The 18,708-nt window shown below is 53.3% G+C and overlaps 1 protein-coding gene across 1 annotated transcript in view; it reads right to left on the reverse strand.

Moving 5' to 3' along the window:
- Positions 1–1,807: 1,807 nt before the first annotated feature.
- The window catches only part of ZC3H3 (zinc finger CCCH-type containing 3), a 179,321-nt gene continuing 162,420 nt past the window's right edge, over positions 1,808–18,708 (reverse strand). Inside the window, exons 10-13 of the mRNA XM_069780176.1 lie at positions 18,403–18,578; positions 16,479–16,687; positions 3,677–3,757; positions 1,808–3,496 (exon numbers count right to left, since the gene is read on the reverse strand). Coding sequence (XP_069636277.1) covers positions 3,465–3,496; positions 3,677–3,757; positions 16,479–16,687; positions 18,403–18,578 — 498 coding nt within the window. The 3' untranslated portion in view covers positions 1,808–3,464. The remainder of the gene's footprint in view (positions 3,497–3,676; positions 3,758–16,478; positions 16,688–18,402; positions 18,579–18,708) is intronic.

Here is an 18,708-nt window from a genome sequence, read left to right on the forward strand (position 1 = left end):
GGGACAGATAACCCATACTGGAGACCCCAAACTTGGGCAGGGGATAATGGGACACCCCCCCCGCAACTTGAGGGAGGGGGCAAAGAAGTGGACAAAAAGGGCAACTTGGTGTTTTTGCAACAACAACAACAAAAAACTTTTCATGGGGTGTTTTTAACTCCCATTTGCTTAATTGTGTGACCCCAAATGCAGCATCGGTGTCCCTGTGCAGTGGGGTGTCGGGGACCCATGTCGGGAAAATGGGGGGGTGGTCCGGGATGCGGTGCCACCTCCCTACCCCCGGCACCACGTTCCTCCCCGGAGCTGTTGGTACCTTGGGGGCACCCGGCCCCCATCAGCAGCTGCCACCCACGATGGGACGGGAGCCACGAAGGGATTAGGAACGGGACGGGCTCCAACGGGGCCATCACTCACCAGTGACACCCCCCACCCCTGGGTATTTTTAGTGGGGTGGCCAGGGGAACGTGGTCAGGTCCCATAGCATGTCCCCGGCCCTCCCCGCCACACCGAACCGGTCATCTAAGTTTACTCGCAGGCGGTCGAGTGACATAACCGGGTTGGTGGCCAGGGGATGGCGGTGGGATGGCGTCACTTTTTGCTTTTAGAGCGGGCAGCTCCCGTGCCCCTTTAACCCTTTGAGCGGGGCCGGGTGCCTGGGTACCCGTGTGGGTGCTGCCTCAGTTTCCCCAGCTGACTGATGATGGGGTGATGATGCACAGCACCCAATCTGGGGTGCTGCTGGCTCGGGGAACCCTCGTGAGGACATCACGCCATGGTGAGGGTGGTGTCTACCATGACGCACCCCATGAGCTGGTGGTACCATCTTGGCGATGCTCCACCAGCACCTGCGGCACAAACCCGGGTGTCGCCGCACAGAGAAGGGTCAGAAATCATTTTGGGAAGGGGAATAACTATGCGAAGAGGCTCGTGCCCGTGGTGGGACCAGCTACGGGCATTGAGGAGAAGGACGCCAGGGGACAGCCACCCAGATGACAGGCAGAAAAGTGAGCCGGCGGGCGATGCTAGCCTGGCACCAGCTTCTCCAGCTGGGGACCAAGATCTGTGCCAGCAGCACCCACCGCAGGAGGGTTTTCCAGGAAATATTTATGGTGCCCTCCAGCCAAGGTACCCCCAGGGCACGTCCTTGCCGGGGCCATGGGACAACCCAGCCATGCACCCACCACCACAGTAACCCTGGCTTGATGGGGAGGATGGATAAACCCCCATTGGGGCCCATCACCGAGGCGTCGTGGCTGTTGGAGGCAGCGAGGGAACCCACCGGGGCTCAGCGACACCTCTCCAGGGGCCGCGTTTATCCCTGCTCGGAAATTAATCACCCCCAAGCAATGCTTTAACGACAGCCGGCCATAAATTACAATCCTCCCCGGGAAGGGAGCAGCAGCGCCGGTGGGCGGCAGAGCCGCGGCTCTCAGCAAGCTACTCATTGCTTCGCTTAATTAGTGAAGAGCGAGCCTTAATCCCCGTTAGCCTGCTCGTTAGGGAACCACGGCTACGGGAAGCACAGAAGCTCCCGGCCACCATCACCCTGCACTGGCCATCCCTGGGGACTCGCAGCATCATACTCTCTGCTGGGGTGATTTTTAGTGAATTTAGGGTGGGTTTTTTTAGGAAACCACCATGTGAAGAAACATCCTTTCTGGGTAAGGAGGGAAAAAATTATAATAATTAAAAACCTCAGAAGATTTGGGGATTAGAGCGGCCCCTCCACCTGCATTAGCCAGCTCCTCAAGGGGGTGTTTGTGCAGTGTTGCTGAAAAAAAGAGCAAAGCCACACTCTGACCAGGCATCCTGGGGAAGAAACTCTTTATTTACATATCAAAACACACAGGTTAATAAAAGACATTTAATATCAACGGAGACGACAAAGTTTTTATTAAAAAATCAGCTCGCTGTACACACGCTGGGGTATGAGGGCAGCCCCGAGGGGGGAGACCCGCTGGTCCTCGCAAGGGCTGGGGGGATGCTGGGGACAGGGCCACCCCAAACTGGTCTCCAAGTGGCACTAACCCCCCCCACCAGCTGCCAGTTGAGCAGCGGGCAGCATCCTTAAACCGGAGCCCAGGGAGGTGACAGGCATTAATGCTTTTGGTGGCACGCCATGCCCCGAGCCACCCAAACCAGGCGATAAATCCCCCACCACGAACCGGGCAAGGGGGTGCATCCCAGATGTGGGGTGATAACAAGACCCCTCCATGGGGGTCACCTGGGGAAGGGAAACCCCCGTGGGGACCCATGTTGCCCAGGTGCGGGGGGGCGAAACTGCAGCCGTCAGCCCTTTGCCGGAGCCGCCGGCGCACCTGAGCCCATGGCATCGTGGTGGCTCCGTCGCCCACCCCACCGCCAAGCGCACCTGGGTGCTGGGTCCCCAGGGAGTCCCAGTGCTCACCCACGTCCCCACTGATGCCTTTTTCCCGCAGGGTTTTGCCTGAAGGTGCTGCAATTGAGTAGCAGTGGATGGGCAAATCCGGCCGCCCTTCACGGATGGTCCCAGCTCTCGGCACCTCTTGGCAAGGGGAGATCCTGCAGCTGTCCCCAAAATGGCATCCGTGGGGGGGGAACAGCCCTGAAATCCCCGTGGAAATTGTACCCATGGATGCAAAAACCCGTCGTGCTGGCAGCTGCGTGGCTGGCAGTACTCGGCTTGCACAATGCTCCCTCCGTACTTTGCTCCTTCTTGGAGCAAAAAACCCCAAAGAGCTGGTTTGGGTTTCCCAAGGGAGACCAAACCCCCAGTGAGGTGGGGAGAGGTGGGGATCAGGGTGCAACCGGCCATGGGAGACCCCGACATGCTGCAGGAGCATTTGGTGTGAGCTCAGCACTGCTCCCAACACACATTTCCACTAGGGATGCTCTTGGCACACGGCTCCGCTCCAAGAAATCTCCTCCCAAAACCAAGGAGATGGAGCGGGATGGATGCAGGTGGCCTCTGGACATGGAGAGACCAGGGCTGAGCCGTGCAGGGGCTTTACACCCCATTACAATCCGGCACGGTGACTTGTGACCACCGGCCACACTTGTCCCCAATATAGTGGCTGACCTGGATGCGGGCACGTCTGGTGATGGCATTAAGCTCCTCAGGTCCCCATGTCACCTCGTGTCCGGGACAGCAGCAGAGCCACGATCTGCAGGAAGACCGATGGGGATGGGACCCTCTTCCCAGCCCCGCAAGCATCCAAGGAGCCTGGTGGCAGGGCTTGCCTTCAATAAACTGGCTGAAAAGATAATTTATTGGCAAATTAAAATACGTCAAACAAAGCTGCTTCCCTGCAGGAACGGGTGGCACTTCCCCACGCTGCCACCCGGCTCCTTGCCAAAATGATGTCCCGGAAAAGCAAGATGAGAAGGGGGTGCCGCTTCTGGCCGCGGCGTCCTGAGGTAGGTGCCAGGTCGTGCCCGGCTCTGCGGTTCCTGAGCTGGTCGGCTGCCGCGGGGTCAGGTCTTGCTCATAGACGGGGCTTGATCTGCAGCCGTTTGCCTGGAGGGAGGAAAGGAAAAGGTGATGGTGGGAGGTGGGTGACACACATCTGGACAGCCCCAGGCTTCTCCTTGCCCGGTTATGGTGGGCTAACGCACCGGAGATGGGCATGGGCACTGGGGATGCGGGTGGTCCTCTGCCCCGGCAGCACCCAACCCCGATAGCACCCACTGGCCTCACCTCTACCACCCTCCTCAAGACGGGCATTTTCAGAGTCCCGCAAGGATGCCAGCGGCAAAGTCCTCTTCCGTTTGGCAGTGCCTGGGAGCGGAAAGGAAGAAAAGAGGAGAAAGTCGTTGCGGTTGGCTTGGGTTGCCTTGGAAATCCCTTGGGATGCAGGCGCAGGAGCATCCTGCGCTCCTCTGCTGCTCCTGCAGCCCCAGCGCTTCGTGCTCAGGGAAAAGAGAGTAAAAGCTGCCCCAGAGGGCACGGTTCTGCCAACGAGAAGGATTAATTAGTGAACAAATGGAGAAAAATAAGCGAGCCCACCTAATTGCACCCCATGCCTCCCATCCCGAAGCCCACAGCGATGGTTGAGGGTCCCCCACCGCCGTGCCAGCCCGCTGGTGGGGACACGTGTGTCCCCAGCGTGGTGCTCAGCCTGGCCTTGCTGCCCTGCAGTCCCCTCCTCCCCAGCCTTTCGGTACAGAATTGGTCCCTTTGGGGTGGGGACGTGACTCCCTTTGAGCCCAGAGCTGATGTCCCCCTTGGCCATGGCTGGAATGGAGGTGGCTGGTTCCCCAAATCCCCAAGCAACCTCAGCCACGTGCAAGCAGCACAGGACGAAGGCATTCACAGGTCCCTTTCCACCGCAGAGAAGCGAATCAGCCACAAATCCCCAAGTTATGGGTGAAAAAAGAAAATAAAAAGTAGCTGAACTTTCAAATTACGGCACAGCGTGAGCATTGTGACCTGCTCCAGGGCTGGGCTGGAGCAGGGAAGAGCAGAGCAGCAGCAAGCAAGAGGTTAACTCATGCCGGTGAAAGGTTTGGGGACCAAACCCCCCCAAGATGCTCCAGGTGATGACTTCAGCTTGCTGGAGCACTGTGCCTCCCCAAAAGAGGGTCCCAGATGCTCGTATAAAGCCAAAACCCTGGGAAGTGCTTCTGGAAGGTGACCTCTTTGCAGGATGAGTCCAGGCACATCTCACGGACCAGGGTGGACGACGTGAAGTCCTTCTCCATTTCAGCCACAACGCTGGACAATACCTTTCTTCAATTTCTCCTGTTTTCCCTCCCTGAAGAGTTCGGAGAGGTGGTTATGGGGTTTTACCTACCAGACTGATGAGTGGGCAGGAAAGTGGTGGCTGCTTGGGCAAGAAGACACCGAGATGAATGCGGACAGGAAAAGGAGGAGTTTTCCCAGAAAAAAGGATCCCACAGCTCATTGAGCAATGAGGTTTAGTGGGAAAAGTCACCTCTCACTTGGGATTACAGGAGGTGGAGAAGAACGTGGAGAAGATACAGGGAATCCAGCCCAACTGCCCTCCAGATGCTTATGTTCTGGATGAGCAGCACGCAACTTGCCCATGTTTCTGCAAAAACCCAGCATCGGCGCTCCACATCGCACTTCCCAAACGATGATGCCCAAAGCGGAGGTGGGACCGTGGGCACCTTTGAGCAGCTTTAAAAGCCCAAAGGAGAAGGTTTTGGGGCAGAGGAGGCAGGAGGGGTGAGGAACTCAAGCAGCATCCAACAATGGGGAGTCACCAAGAGTTTTTCTTTGCTTTTAAACTTGGGTAAACAAACTTGCTCGGAGTCTAAGCCGTTGTGGCAGTGATACATAGCTTTTGAGCTAATTTATGTAAAATAAAGAGGGCTCATTTAGCACCTTTCCACCCTTAATATAACACCCATACATCAGAGGGCTGCACAGCAGCCACAACGGACTCAGCTATTAGTCACCGGCGACGCAGCCAAATTTGGCTTCAGGGAACGGCAATGCCGAACAGACGCCCATCGCACCCCGCTCGGCCTCTTACCACCCTCCTAATTTTCCAGCTGACCCCAAGTATCCCTTTTGCATTGAGCCAGATGGTTTTTCCAGCCTGGGATTTCCAAAACCCGCCCCAGTTGCTGTAATTAAGGTCCAGCAGAGCTGCTGCCCATCAACCCCAACGGGTCAAAATCAGCATTTCCTCATTCCTGCCCCGCAGCGACTGCAGCCCCAGTCCAAGAACGGTGGAAACAGGTCGATTCCCCCCAAGGAAACTTCATTAGCTAATATCCACGCAGCATTATGAAACCCACACTTTCCAATTCAAAGCAAATATGATTACAGAAGTAGAAATATAGATTTCTTTTTTGGGGGGAGAAAAAGAAAAGTGATTTTTTAAATCGACCGTAATTAGCTTCCTGACTTCGGTACGGGGTTTCACAGAGGCAAGATGCTTTCAGAGCATCCGTGCCTCATTTCAAATGCATTCCTCAAAAAATCAAGGAGGGCAATAACGAAATAAACCCAAAATAGGTTGTAAAAGGACTAAACTGGTCCAGTTTCTCACCTCGGATGGAGGGAGATGCTGCTTCTGGAAAGGATGGAGCAGCGGAGGCCTCAGCCCGCGGGGGACAGCCGGGGATGGGCAAACACTGAATCCTGAAACTCCCTGCCACGAAAGCTGGGGCTTGCAGGGGGGACCTGGAGAAAACAGGGGTGTCACTTAACCCACCCCAGCAAACAAAAATATATTTTCCGCTTTTGTGCATGGGAGATCCTGCAAATGGCGTGATCAATCTTGGGTCGCATCTCGCGCGCCTTCACTCTCTCCCCCCGCTTTCTTCTCTGCATTTCGGCAGCCACGCAATCCATCTTCCAGGAACCAGGTATATAATTTCTAGTTAGCGAAAGCCAGGCTAAGAAACCCCTTTTTCATTACGATGATTGAACAGCTTCCAAAGAGAAGAACTGGGGCTGGATCACGAGCTTTCCATCGAAAGCTGGGCGGCTTTTGCTGAGCTTGTCAGCCTCGCCGGAGAATTAGGACTTCCAGCGCTCTTCCTCCTGATGAAAATCAACATTTATTTTGCCTAAGCCTACGAAGGTGTCAGGCAGACGGAGAAACTTGCCACTCTTCACGAGGAGAAGGGAGGGAAAAGAAGGAAATCTAATAGAAATATATTATCAAGTCCGAGGAGTGGACAGTGCAGTAAATCACGCTTCAGGTGGCACCATTATATTTTTCAATAAAACCTGGCCTTCCCCCAGACGCTGCTGAGCCGAGTGGCTCCAGCTGCACCCGACAGGAAAGTTAAAACAAAATTTGTTTCATCCAGATGCTGATACAGGGGGATTTAAAGGGATTTAAAGGTGGGGAATCCCCTCGGATGGGGGATAAGAGGAGGTGGGTCTGGTCCTTGTCCCCAAATTCTCTCCCTGCCCACTGTTTCTGATCACAAGAGGGTTTAAAAAATTGCTTGTCTTCCCCCACTGCGAGGCTGGAAGGCAGCTGGGGAGAGAGAAAGTGGCTGGAGATGTCCAACATCACTGTGGAAAACACCCAAGCCCCAAAGCCAGAGGATGCAGGGGAAGACGGCTCGCTTGCAGCTTTTCAAACTCCACCATCCGGCTATTAAAAGCTTTGCCGGAGGGAAAGCTGGTTATATTGATGCTTTCCCTTCCCAACCAATCTCCAGCCTGATGGGATGTTTGGTCTCCATCCCTTTCCCGATGCTCCTAAGGGGTTTTGTCCTCTCCTGCATCCAGCCGGGCTTTAGGAAAGGGCTTCGCATGGGGCACGGTACCCGCAGCTGCCCTGCTCCTCCTTGAGAGCTAACCCTGTCTGAAAATGGCCCCAGATAAAAAATATAAACCCATTCCCGAAGGAGAGCGGGCTAATGAGGTGGCTGCAATTAGCAGCTTTTTTAACAGCCAGTCAGCTAATGCTCTGGTTATTGATACAAAAAAGGGGATGCAAAAGTTTCCACCCAATGGCTCGGAGCATCAAGACGCATCCCAGCATCTCCCTGCCAGATGCTCAAGGTTAAACACCACAAGAAGAAATGTCCCACTCCCCCACACACACTTTTTTCCCCCATTCACAAAAGAAAAATATCCCTTAACCTCTTCCCGGCACGCTTTGGGGGAACCTGGAGGCTGAATCTGCCTTGGAAACGGCTTTTCCTTTGGCAGCAAAAGTGCTCGGCTGAGAGTCAGGTCCTGGAGAAACTTAGGCTGGGAGATGCCTTTTTTTAATAAATGAAAATTATTATTATTTTTTAATAAAGCCCAAGAACAAAAGGTGGGGTGGAAAGGCAAGCAGCAAGGGCTAAGCCCCAGAATTTTCAGCAAATGATTTTTCACATGGAAGAAGCAGCTGAGGGGCTGGATCTCCTTGGCTTGATCCTGCACTAAATCCATCCGGTGAGACAACTGCACCAAAAACTCACCCTGCTGCTGTTCCACCCAGACCTTCTGCCCCTCAAGTGAGGGAAACATCAAGGCTGGGATGTCGTGAGCAGCTTTGTCCAGAAGGAAAAATGCTCAGATCTTTTCTTGCTTCCTAACCAGGATGTCTGAAGCAGGGACAGGCTGGAGTAGATGTCCCACTGCTGCCTAGCAGTGCCCATCTCCTGCCATGCTTGCAGAGCAGGACATCTGTGCCAGGAGGTGTTTTCTGTGTCTCTTCTCCTTAATTCCTTCTTTTAGGAGGAAAAAAGCAACCAGAACACCAGCCATGAGCTGCAGTGGTGGGAGAGAGGCTTTGTCGGCTTGCGGGCATGCAGAGATGCTTTGTGGTCTGGTGGTACACATTGACATGGCCATGATGACGTATGGTGAACACCACGTTTGTCCTTTACTGGTGAGCTGAAGCTTACCCTGAAGAAGATGGATTTTCACCATCTCGGAGAGCTCTTCCATCTCCAGTTTCTAGGTCATTAAACAACTCAGGGGTGGAACAACAGGGCTGCCAAGTGGCAGCGGGCTGAACAAGAGGGGTCTTCAGAAATCCTGAGTCAAGTCTAAAAGCCCTGGTCTCCAGACCCTCTGCCACAGGTGGACGAGACCCTAAAAAATGGGTAAAAAATTAATATGGAAGAAGTAGATTTCAGTCCTGGCAAAGGAGTGAGACTTGGCAGGTCTGAAAGTCGCCTGCAAATCGATCAGGGAAGAGGATTGGAAACATGCAGGTGGCTCGGTCCAGGCAGAAAGTAAATCAGAGAAGAGTAATTTCGACAGCCTTTTGTGGGCTAAGAAACAATGATTCTGATTGAGAGCGAGAGCCCAATTAGAAAAAGTCACAGCACTCATCGGGTTTACTGGAAGTTTCAACTAAATTGGCCACTTTGCAATAAGGAAATTAAACAGCAGTGAAATTTTGGATTTTTGGACCTTTCCAGAACCACCAAAACCGAGGCGATCCAACCCCAGCCTTCAACAACACCCATGTTATCTGCAGTACCCCAAAGCCTGATGGTACCCCAAGCCTGATGGTGTCCTGCAGCAGGATCAGGGCTTTAGTAGGGGATGGAGATGGAAGGGTGGAGGGATGGAGGCAAGGGCTGCCAGATATAAGGCATCGCTGCAGAGGGACGGGCAAGGTCCACCCAGGAGTCCCCTTGGTGAGGTCCACCAGCCTGAGTACCAGCCCACCTATATCTCTGGGCTGGGAAGGAAGCACCCATGACCAAGAAGAAGATGTCTGAAACCACTATCCAGGGTGTATGAAAGCAACCTAAACCTCCCCCACTACAGAGACCTCCACCACCAAACAGCCCCCAAAACCGTAAGGACCTGCTGACTCAGGAGGAGAAGATGCAATTGCTAACGACCCGAGCAGATCCGGCCCGTTAACAGGAAACCAATTAGACTGATACGCATTGTCCTGCTCAAGGGATGGGTGCAGCCCACTACCTGCAGCTCGATAGATTTTTGCATTAGGAAAAGCAATTCTATTAAAGGTTTGTTAATTCAGTTATAAAAGAGTTTTGATGCTCTCTCATTAAACTCTCCCTGCATGCCTGATGGAGCACGCGTCGGCCAGGGGGCTGGCAAGAGAAGCATCCACCTGCAGTGGGATAACCCAGCAAAGGTGAGGAGGAGATCCAAGTGAGCACAGGAGCATCCCATCACCACCTGCCAGGTGCATGGATGACCCTCTCCATTACCAGAAAGATCTGCCAAGTGCCAGGAGAAGAGCTGGGAAGGTACCACCAAGGTCCACGCTGCTCCAGAGCCCTCCTGGCTGATAAGCCACGAGACAGGGAGGGTTCACGGGTACCATCAGGAAGGAAGATGGAGATTTCCTGCTCCCTGTCCGGACCCTGCTAATTTATCCTACGAGAGCAGAAGACCTCAGGGGAAGGCTGATTTAAGGACGAGGAGGTACATCAAGCATGCTCTTAACTCCCTTTTCCTTTCCCTGCAGACTTCAGGGCTTGGTGTTCTGCTGCCCTTCCTCTCCTTTGCTTGTCCTTGTCCCCTTGGTATCATCTGCTGAGGATCTGGGAGGTCCTGTAACTCCCATGAGCTCTCACCATGACCATCAAAGTGCCTCCACCTACTCCTGCTATCTCCTACATGCCTTCTGAAGAGGTTCTGCCAAGCGACACATCCCCAGCCACATGTCCTTGACTTCTCAGCTGTCACAAGCAGAGACATGATGAGCTGGACCTCATTGTCGAGGTTGGACAGGTTTAAGCAGGAGGTTGGACTCATTGACCGCCCCGGGTCCCTTCCATCCTGTGATCCTAAGGATTGGACTTGGACCTGAGAATGGCCTAGGACTGCAGGGGAAGGAAGATGACTGTGGTGTGGTCAACCCGTACAAACTGGTGGCATCTCCACGGGGACTGAGGAAAAGGTCCTGCCACGTGGATCCTGAGTCGATCGGTTGCCAGAGCAGAATGAGGGGCCAGCAGAGGAACCTGCGGAGAGGGAGAAGCTCTGGCAGCAGAAGACTTCATGGCATCTGCTTTAGCAGAAGTCCATCATGGGGGCCCACGGGGCACCAGCTCGCTCTGCCGCAACACCTTCGAGCAGATGGCACGTGACATGCAACAGCCTCGGTGTTGGCACATGGATGCAGCACCCTGGCAGCCACACACCCACATGGAGATCACGTAGCTGCCCCCAAAACACAAAGGAGATGGTTTATCTGCTCCTCTCATGCCTAAACCCATCCCCAGCCCTCCCAGATGTTTCCACCCTGCAGCTCCTCAAGCCACCCACAAACCACCAACAGAGCTTCAGAGCTTTTGCTAATTAGAATACAGCAAATGGGGAAACTGAGGCACGCAAAAGTCAAACACCACTGTCCTGCTAAAACCCCTGTTCCTGCATAAAGAGTTCAGTTGCTTGCAGTGGCTAAAATTACTGTGATCGAAGATCTCAGATGATCTGCAACCATGTCCCATCAGTCTGACCTGCCCCAAGCACCCATGAGGGGACCAGAAGCAGCCCTGCAGAGCCCCTTGGCTCTCTGCAAGCTAAAGGCCACATGGGAATAATCCAAGGCAAAGCAGCCCTCAGCCCGTCATCTCCCTCACTCTTCCCAACCTGGTGGGTGACCAAGCCAGGCACACATCTCAGTAGCCCTGAGATGTCACAAACCACCTCACCGGCCACTGTCCCACAGCCCGTATTAGATGGTCCACTGATCTGGCTCCACAGCTTGCTGAGTTTCTTGCTGCTGTGAGCACCCAGGAGGCATAAAGCGAGCAGGGGTACAGCAGAGTCACGGAGTTATTGCCACCCTTTGGGTGATGCACCAAGAGCTTCAAGCAGGTTCCTCAAAAGTTGGGAGGCCCAGAAAAGAGCTTCTCCAGCACCTAGGCCAGATTCTGGGGAAGAGAGGTCCATTCCAGTGACCAACGCTCCAAGAAAGGCCTGACAACAGTTGGCCATAACACCCCTACCAGCAGCGGGGGAGACCCACCAGGACCCTGCTCAGAAAGTGGGTGCTGTCAATGACAAGTCAATGGAGAAAACCTGAAGGAGAAATATATAGAGGAGGAGAAGAAAGGCTGGGAAGACTGTGTGGGACAGAACAGCTGCCCTCAGCCAAGTCATGGGAGATCCAGAGGCCATGGAGGTGACCCACCTGAAGAAGAGGCTGTGGATGTAGTCCCACCCAAAGAAGAAGCCATGGAGGTGGACCAGCTGCAGGCACAGCCATTGGCCTGTGACTTCAGCCATTGGCCATGACATTGGCCATCATGGCCAACACCTTTTCCAAGAAGAGGCAATGAGCCCTACCAAGTAGGCCAAGACCTCTGCTCCCTACCAGCTAGGACTCAAGGTCCTCAGAGAAGTCCAAGGTGGCTCAGATGCCTCCTGAAGGTAACTGGGCTGGAAGAGACAGAACTGGGGTGTTTCTGTCTGGAGAAGACTAATGGGGAATTGCTGTCTTCAACTACCTTCAGCTGTGTTCAAATAATCTCTGTCTTCTGTTACTTAAAGGTGGTTGAAGATGGAGCCAGACTCTCCATGGAGATGCACAAGAGATAACGGATCAATATAAGAAAACTACATGAAAAATTGTTCCCCTGGATAAACAAAAGGCTTCAGATTTATCACGAAGAAGTCTGAGTTCAGCACTGAGGTATGCACTAAATGCTTCATTAGCAGTGCTTTTCAGGATCGGGCTGATTTGGTAGCGCTGTGAAAATATCCAACACTTGCAAGACCACACCTGGAGCTCTGCGGGCTCCTCAGTACAGAAGGACACGGACATACTGGAGTGAGTTCAGTGGAGGCCACCAAGATGGTTGGGGTTGGAGCACAGGATGTACAAGATGTTTGTGACTACACAGAGAAACCAGTTCCCTGTATTTTATCCACAAAAACATTTCGTCCATGACCCTACCAAGAGGAGCAAACTGCACTAAGTCCCAATGGGGTCAAAGCTGACAGCGGATGCTGGCTCCTGTTATCCCAGGACAACCCCCTTGTGTCCTAGCCCTCCAACCCCAACCACGCAGATGGTCTCTCGAAGGCTCCAGAGCATCTTCTGCCACCAGCTCACACTGATCAAAAGGGTTGGCTGCCCTACCTGGCTGTCAAAACAAGTTTTGGATCAAAGAGCTGGTGTCAGAAGCAGCATTAAAGGAGATGCTACAGGCAATAGGACCTTCGGGGCAGCCGAGGGGGACCAGCCGCATGCACGCAAGGACTGGCAGCACCGGCTTTCTCCGAAATTCCAGGAGCTGGGGATGGTCAGACCAGGATCTGGGACCAAGGTGTTGCCCATCCCCGCGGTCACATGCCCTGTTGAGGGTGGCTCTCAAGCATGGGTCCAGCCCGGCAGAGAAGAGAGGAGATTTGCATTTCCAAAGTTATTCCTCCAGAAGTGAAAGCTGTAAACAAACCCAGAAGCGCTGCACCTCCACGAATTCCTCCAAAGCCAAAGCGTTTGAGCGTGCTCAGCGGAGCCGTTAAAAAAGACTGTAGCGAGCATCTTCCATTAACGTTACGACCGTGAAATATGACAATAAAATGATAGCCGTATGGTCGCAAATTTGCAGCCCGCCGAGTTGCTAGGGGTTTATCGTCACTCAAACGTGCAGAGAGCTGTAAAATGTTTACAGAAAGGGTCGTTTGCAGCTATAAAATCCTCTTTTCTCTCCTAAACAAGGCTGAGTGGAGCCATTTACAAACCCCTGAATGTTCATCGGGGGAGAGGGGAACATCTGTTCTCTCCAGGAGTTTTCAGTGATCTTCTCGAACAAATTAACTAAAATGGGTGCTTTCTAATTAAATTAGCACTCGATTGGAATGGTTTGCATTGGTGCGCTTGCTTACAATTAGTGCGGGGAGGCCAGTTAGGCTCCAGCGCAGGCTATTTAACTGGAAGGTGAAATATGGAAAGGCCCATTACCTGGAAACGGGTGTCGGAGGGGTAGGGGAGCCCGTGCTCCCTCTGGCTCTGCCCTCCTGGATGGAGAACACAACGAGGTGAAGGATGAGATGCCACCAAGCCCACCCTTCCTGGCCAGGATGCTTGGCTGGAAGTGGTTTGGTCTCCCCATGCTGCATGGATGGGTTTTTCGGAGGATGCTCGAAAAGCACCAGCGCCCTCAAATGACTCCTCCGACCCCAAATTACAAGGCTCCTCTTGTAGGCTGGGAACCCTCCTCATGGGAGGACGACAGCAAGCTCTGCTCCATGCATGCCAACCACATCACTCCTTTCCCGTCCCCTTTTTCTATATCCCAAGGCCAGAGGCTGCAGAACCCCACCGAGACCCCCGCAAGCTGATGCTGTTGCACATGCTGGTCCTTAAAGGTCATTTCCAAACCCCCACTCCATCCCTCCCGTACACAGAGCCAGGGTTTTTCTTCATTCCTCCTGCATTTACCAGTATTAAAAGGGCATTTTCTCAAATTGTGACTGTTTAACCAAGCAATTCAGCTCACTCCGTAATAATAACCTGTCCTCCTCCCTATTTACTACCCAGACAATTTGCGTGTCACCTTCAGGCTTTACAAACAGAAACCGAATATTATCCTTTATACAAAGGCTGCAGTGGGGAAGACGCAGACCCCCAAATCCCATTGCCAACACCAGCTACTACCTAGAGCTATGCAAGGACTCATCCTGACCACCTGCTTAGCTCAAAACAGCACCTCAAGCTCACAAGCACCAGTCCTGGCTTTAAAGGTGATTTGGCCACCATGAAGCATTTGGTCCTTTAGCAGCATCAATGGCCTCATCCTGCGCCCTCTCAGGATGATGGCTTCTTAGTGGCCAGGGCTCCTTTTCTCTTGCTAGATTATGGTGGTCCCCAGTTGCTGCTGTGTCCCAAAGCCCCTTCGTTTGTGTGTTGAGATGAGACATTAATTACTGAGCGCGTCTCAGCACCGGGCATAGGCAAACCCGGGCACCAAACAGCATCCTCGCGCCTGGACTCATCATGCACGATCGCTGCATCCCTTTGGCAGGGGAATTGCTTCATCATCAGATGATTTTACAGTCATCTGCAATTCCTGCCTCGTTTTCCTTTCCTACGGATCGTCCAGCATCTGCTTTCCCAATGCCATGTGCTCCCCGGGCAAAGGCGAAGGAGCACAGAGGGATGCGCGCCCCGACCCCGTACCCGCTAGCTCCCCGTAGTCTTCCTCCTGACATCCCTGGACCGAACCAGCTCCTTCTACTCATCCTCCCACCCAAAACGCCTGGAAATCTTACTCCCCTGAATGTGCAAACTGGAGTTAAAAGGAAAAGGATGCCCTCACTGCCAGGATGATGCCTCCGCCCTCTCGACCGAGTTACTCCAGGCTGCCAAGTGCAATCCAGGGCATTTCGACAACTTTCTTGTCCACGGATTAATTGCTCTGTCTTCATCACAGAGATAAAAAAACCTGATTAAGCTGCTGCTTTGGGAGCGCTTCCCTGGCCCTGCTGCCGAGATCAAAAGGGAGTTGAACCAGGGCCAAGGAGAGGGAAGGAGGGAGGTGTGCGGGGGGAAGAAATCCTTGGAAAGGGAAGCCGAGTGCTTCACCCCGTGTTGCACAGAGGGGCTTTCCCAGCTGGAAAAGTCCCTCGCTGTTTCCACCGCACCGCTGTTCAACAGCACAAGCGCTTGCCTGTGACTTCAGGAATATGTTGCTAATCCTGGGAATTTTCTTTCCGACAGCGTTAAGGCATCTCAGCCCTCTCTGGCTCGAAGTGCTTCGTGGTTGAGCCAGGCACAGCCTTGCAGATCTGCGGTACCCGCTTACAGATGACTGGGCAAACACCCCAGCCCAGCTTTCAGTGCCGAATTCATCCCTTCTCCCAGCGGGATTCTGCTCTGGCTGCACGCTCGGGATCAAAGACAGGGAGGGATGCTCCAGCCCTTCGTTCATACTGAGGCACATCTTGTGCCAGCCAAGCTGGCAGTGAGGATTTCATCATTACTGCCACAAAATATTTTGATTTCTGAGCCAGATGCTGCCTCTCTTTCTGCGATGGTGCTCAGGAGATGCCACTGCTGCAGATCCCTCCAGTGAGGGACAGGAGATGAAAAGGAAAGCGTGAAGCATCATCCTGTCAAAAACCTCCCACCCAGCGCCGGGAAGGACCAGGCATGATCTCTGCCTCTCCATCTCCATCACCTCTGCTCCTGCAGACACATCCCCAGAGTGCCCCAAAGTCCTGTCCCTTCCTGCAGAGCTGCTGGTGATTAAAGGACTTTCCAGTGTAGGAGCTGAATTAGGAGAGAAGGAACCAAGAAAAATGTTGGAGAAGTAGAAATGCAGCTAACCTCCACCATGAGCCGCTTTGCAGAGAAACAAAGACGTTTCTTCTCATTGCTTCAACAATCTTCCCCTGCCTTTTTTTCCTACAGTCAGTTCAGTTTCAAACAGTTGAAACATTTCCCTGAACTTTTCCAAAAATCAAAAAAAAATTCGAGGCAGAAGCTGTTTGCTCTCACTTGTTGGAGTTTGTAAGAAGTTTTGCTCATCCTAAAACTGCATTTTCCAAAAATTTTACTGATTTCCCCTGCCTTTTAATAAAAGAATAAAGCAAATCATCTCAGACTAACATGGCTCTTCCTTTGAGCTTGCAAGCTGCAAACACCCCAACCCACCTCCCACCAGGGATGTTTTTATTTCAAAGCTTCAAATCTATTTCATGCCAGGAAACACGTGTGATGGACGGTCCAGAGGTCCTTCTGTGGGTCCAGTAGTAAGGCAGAGCATCACTGCATCCCTCTGAAACAGCCTCCTACTGGGGACCGCTGCAGCTCTGCCACAGGAACGAGCTTGGATTCATCATCGAGTAATTTATAGGATAAGGAAGGAAGAGATGATAAAAGATGGGGACAAAATCCTACCATGAGGTTTTGGGATCAGAGCCAGGGGCTCGTGCCCCTGTGTCCACAGAGATGCGAGTCCCAGTTGCCATCCCAGTTTGGGCTCCCAGCGTTAACTGGTTTGGTGACTCACAAGGAACACTGATCCCACCAAAACCCACAGAGAGCAGCCCAGGAATAACTCTCCCGCTCAGTGAATCGGAGCAGCTCGGAGCACGTGGGAGCAAAAGCAGAGCAAGTGCTTCCTACCTGGCTCATCCTCTGGCTCGTCCTCGTCCTTCTCCACTTTGCAGCCCTCATCACCAGGGGATTCTGAGGACTGGAGAGAGATGAAGGACGGCAGCTTTTGCAGCCAGCTGGTTGGTGAAGTGTCCGTCTCTTTCCAAAACTTCACCTCTTGCTCCGCACTGGAGGGTCCGGGTATTTCCCCATCGTCATGGAGCTGAGCTGGATCACTCCTGCAGGAGGCAAAAAATAATAAAGAAAAATAAAATGATCCCTCTTGGCAACATCATGTGCAATGGAAGATTGGGATAAACCACCAGAGCCGCACACAGAGGCTCTCCGAGCTCCAACCCAGGATGCTCTGTATCCCCAATTTCCTGGGAGCCAGCTCGGATTCAGCCAGAGTTTCTCACTCCTCAACTGGATTCCTTGCCCTGCGCTTCCCTGCAACCTTTCCGGCTCTCAGATGCTTGTGGAGGTGCTGGGCTCCTGTTTGGGTGCTGGCTGGGCTAAACGAGCAGAGGAGAGGGGAGATGGAGAGTGTGGAGAGCAGGGATGGCTCGGAGATGCCCCGCTGGGCTTGGCTCAGCCCCAACCTTGCTGCCCTTCTCCAAGCCCAGCTAACGTGACACTTCAGCCCGTTCAACATCTCCAACGATGGTGCCAATAAAAGAAAAAAAACCTCCCGAGCAGCTTCCAAGCTTGGGCATGCTCCCTTCGCAGCGGAGGATGCCAGAAGCTGTCCCCAGGATGGGAGGGGGTTGCCTCCCCGCCACCCAGCCCTGCACTCATGCTTCCTTACCTAAAAAGAGCAAGGAGCTATTTTACACCTTGTTCACACCGGGGATGTGAGCTGGGTGTCATTCCAAGGCTCTTCTGTCATCTGGGATAAGTTCGGACAGCCCGCTAAGCGCTCATCCCCCTCTGCTACCTTACAAGGCAGGGTCAGGATGAGGCCCAGGACCGGGCAAGAGCATGGACCAGATGGGCACAGCTCCCACATCCCTCCATTTCCATCCCACCTTCACCCCCACGTCCTGCCGCAGACAGACGTGTAGGAGCCAAGCACCCAAGCTGGTATTTTCTCCTCCCACTAACCAGGACTTTTAGATTTTGGATTTTAAAGCCAAATTTCATTTTGGCTTTAATTTTAATTACGTTGGGATGTAGTCATTCTGTAGGCAGGCAAGGATGTGCCATGCTCAAGAAAAATCTGTCTCCCTGGGGAGATGAGGATCAATGTGTCCCTCAGCCTGTGGGCTCCATCCCAGCACCCAAAAGCATTGTCTGCCCAGAGAGAGCTCAGAGAGCTTCCAAGGATTAACCAAGAAACCAGCCCAGCATCAAAAGGCTTTACAAAGCCTATTGTATCTCCATGTCCATCTCCACCTCTGCTTCTTCAGGCAGTGAGTCCAGTCCTGACGACAAGCCCCCCCGACACCACGCCAAGGGCTCAGCTCTGCTCTCCGCCGTGGACTTGAGGAAGAGAGAGGAAGAGGGATGATGATTTCTAGTTTCCCACAGAGCTATGGATAAGCTGTACCCACTTTTGGTGGTGGAGTCTCCATCAGGGCTCCTCCATCTCCCAGGAGGAAGGTCTACAAAAGCCTCAGAGATATCCAGAGGTGATGAAGCCCTGGGTGGCACATTTCTAAGGGCGAAGATACCCACACTCAAATGGCACACATCGGGTAGCAAGATGCGGGCTATCATCTCTTTCCTCTCCATCAGCTCTGCCTGGAGACCTCTCCCCCAAGTACGGACTCTGCTCAACCCTATTGCCCGTGGTGGCTCTATCAAGAAGACACCCCAGTGACCCACATCAGCAACATCTTAAAATAAACCAGCACACAGATGGATACACATCTGGAAGAGGAAGCATCCAGAGCAGGTTGGGAAGAAAACTGTTTTAAGAGCAGCAAAGCGAGTTTCTTCTGCTCTTTCCTACCTGCCCGTCTCCTCCCAGACCCGTCTCCACTTGGAAGGGGGTTCGTTGCGGTCCCCATCTTCTGCCTCTCTTGGGTGACGCTTCTTCTGGGGGTGCAGCAGCTTGCACCGGGCACCCCTGGGGCAGACACCTTTCTTGGCAAAGTCGGGGCAAACCAGCGTGTGCTTCTTCTTGCACTGTGAGGGAAAAAGAGAGCAACATTGGGAAAAGCAGCCAAAGCCTTGCAGGGAGCATGGGTTCCCAGAGCTGGGTTCCTTCAGGTGGCACCAGTACGTTGCTAAAGGAAGAGAAGGATGTGTTGGTGCT

This window comes from Haliaeetus albicilla, chromosome 3 (assembly GCF_947461875.1).
Source record: "Haliaeetus albicilla chromosome 3, bHalAlb1.1, whole genome shotgun sequence".
Classification (NCBI taxonomy): domain Eukaryota; kingdom Metazoa; phylum Chordata; class Aves; order Accipitriformes; family Accipitridae; genus Haliaeetus; species Haliaeetus albicilla.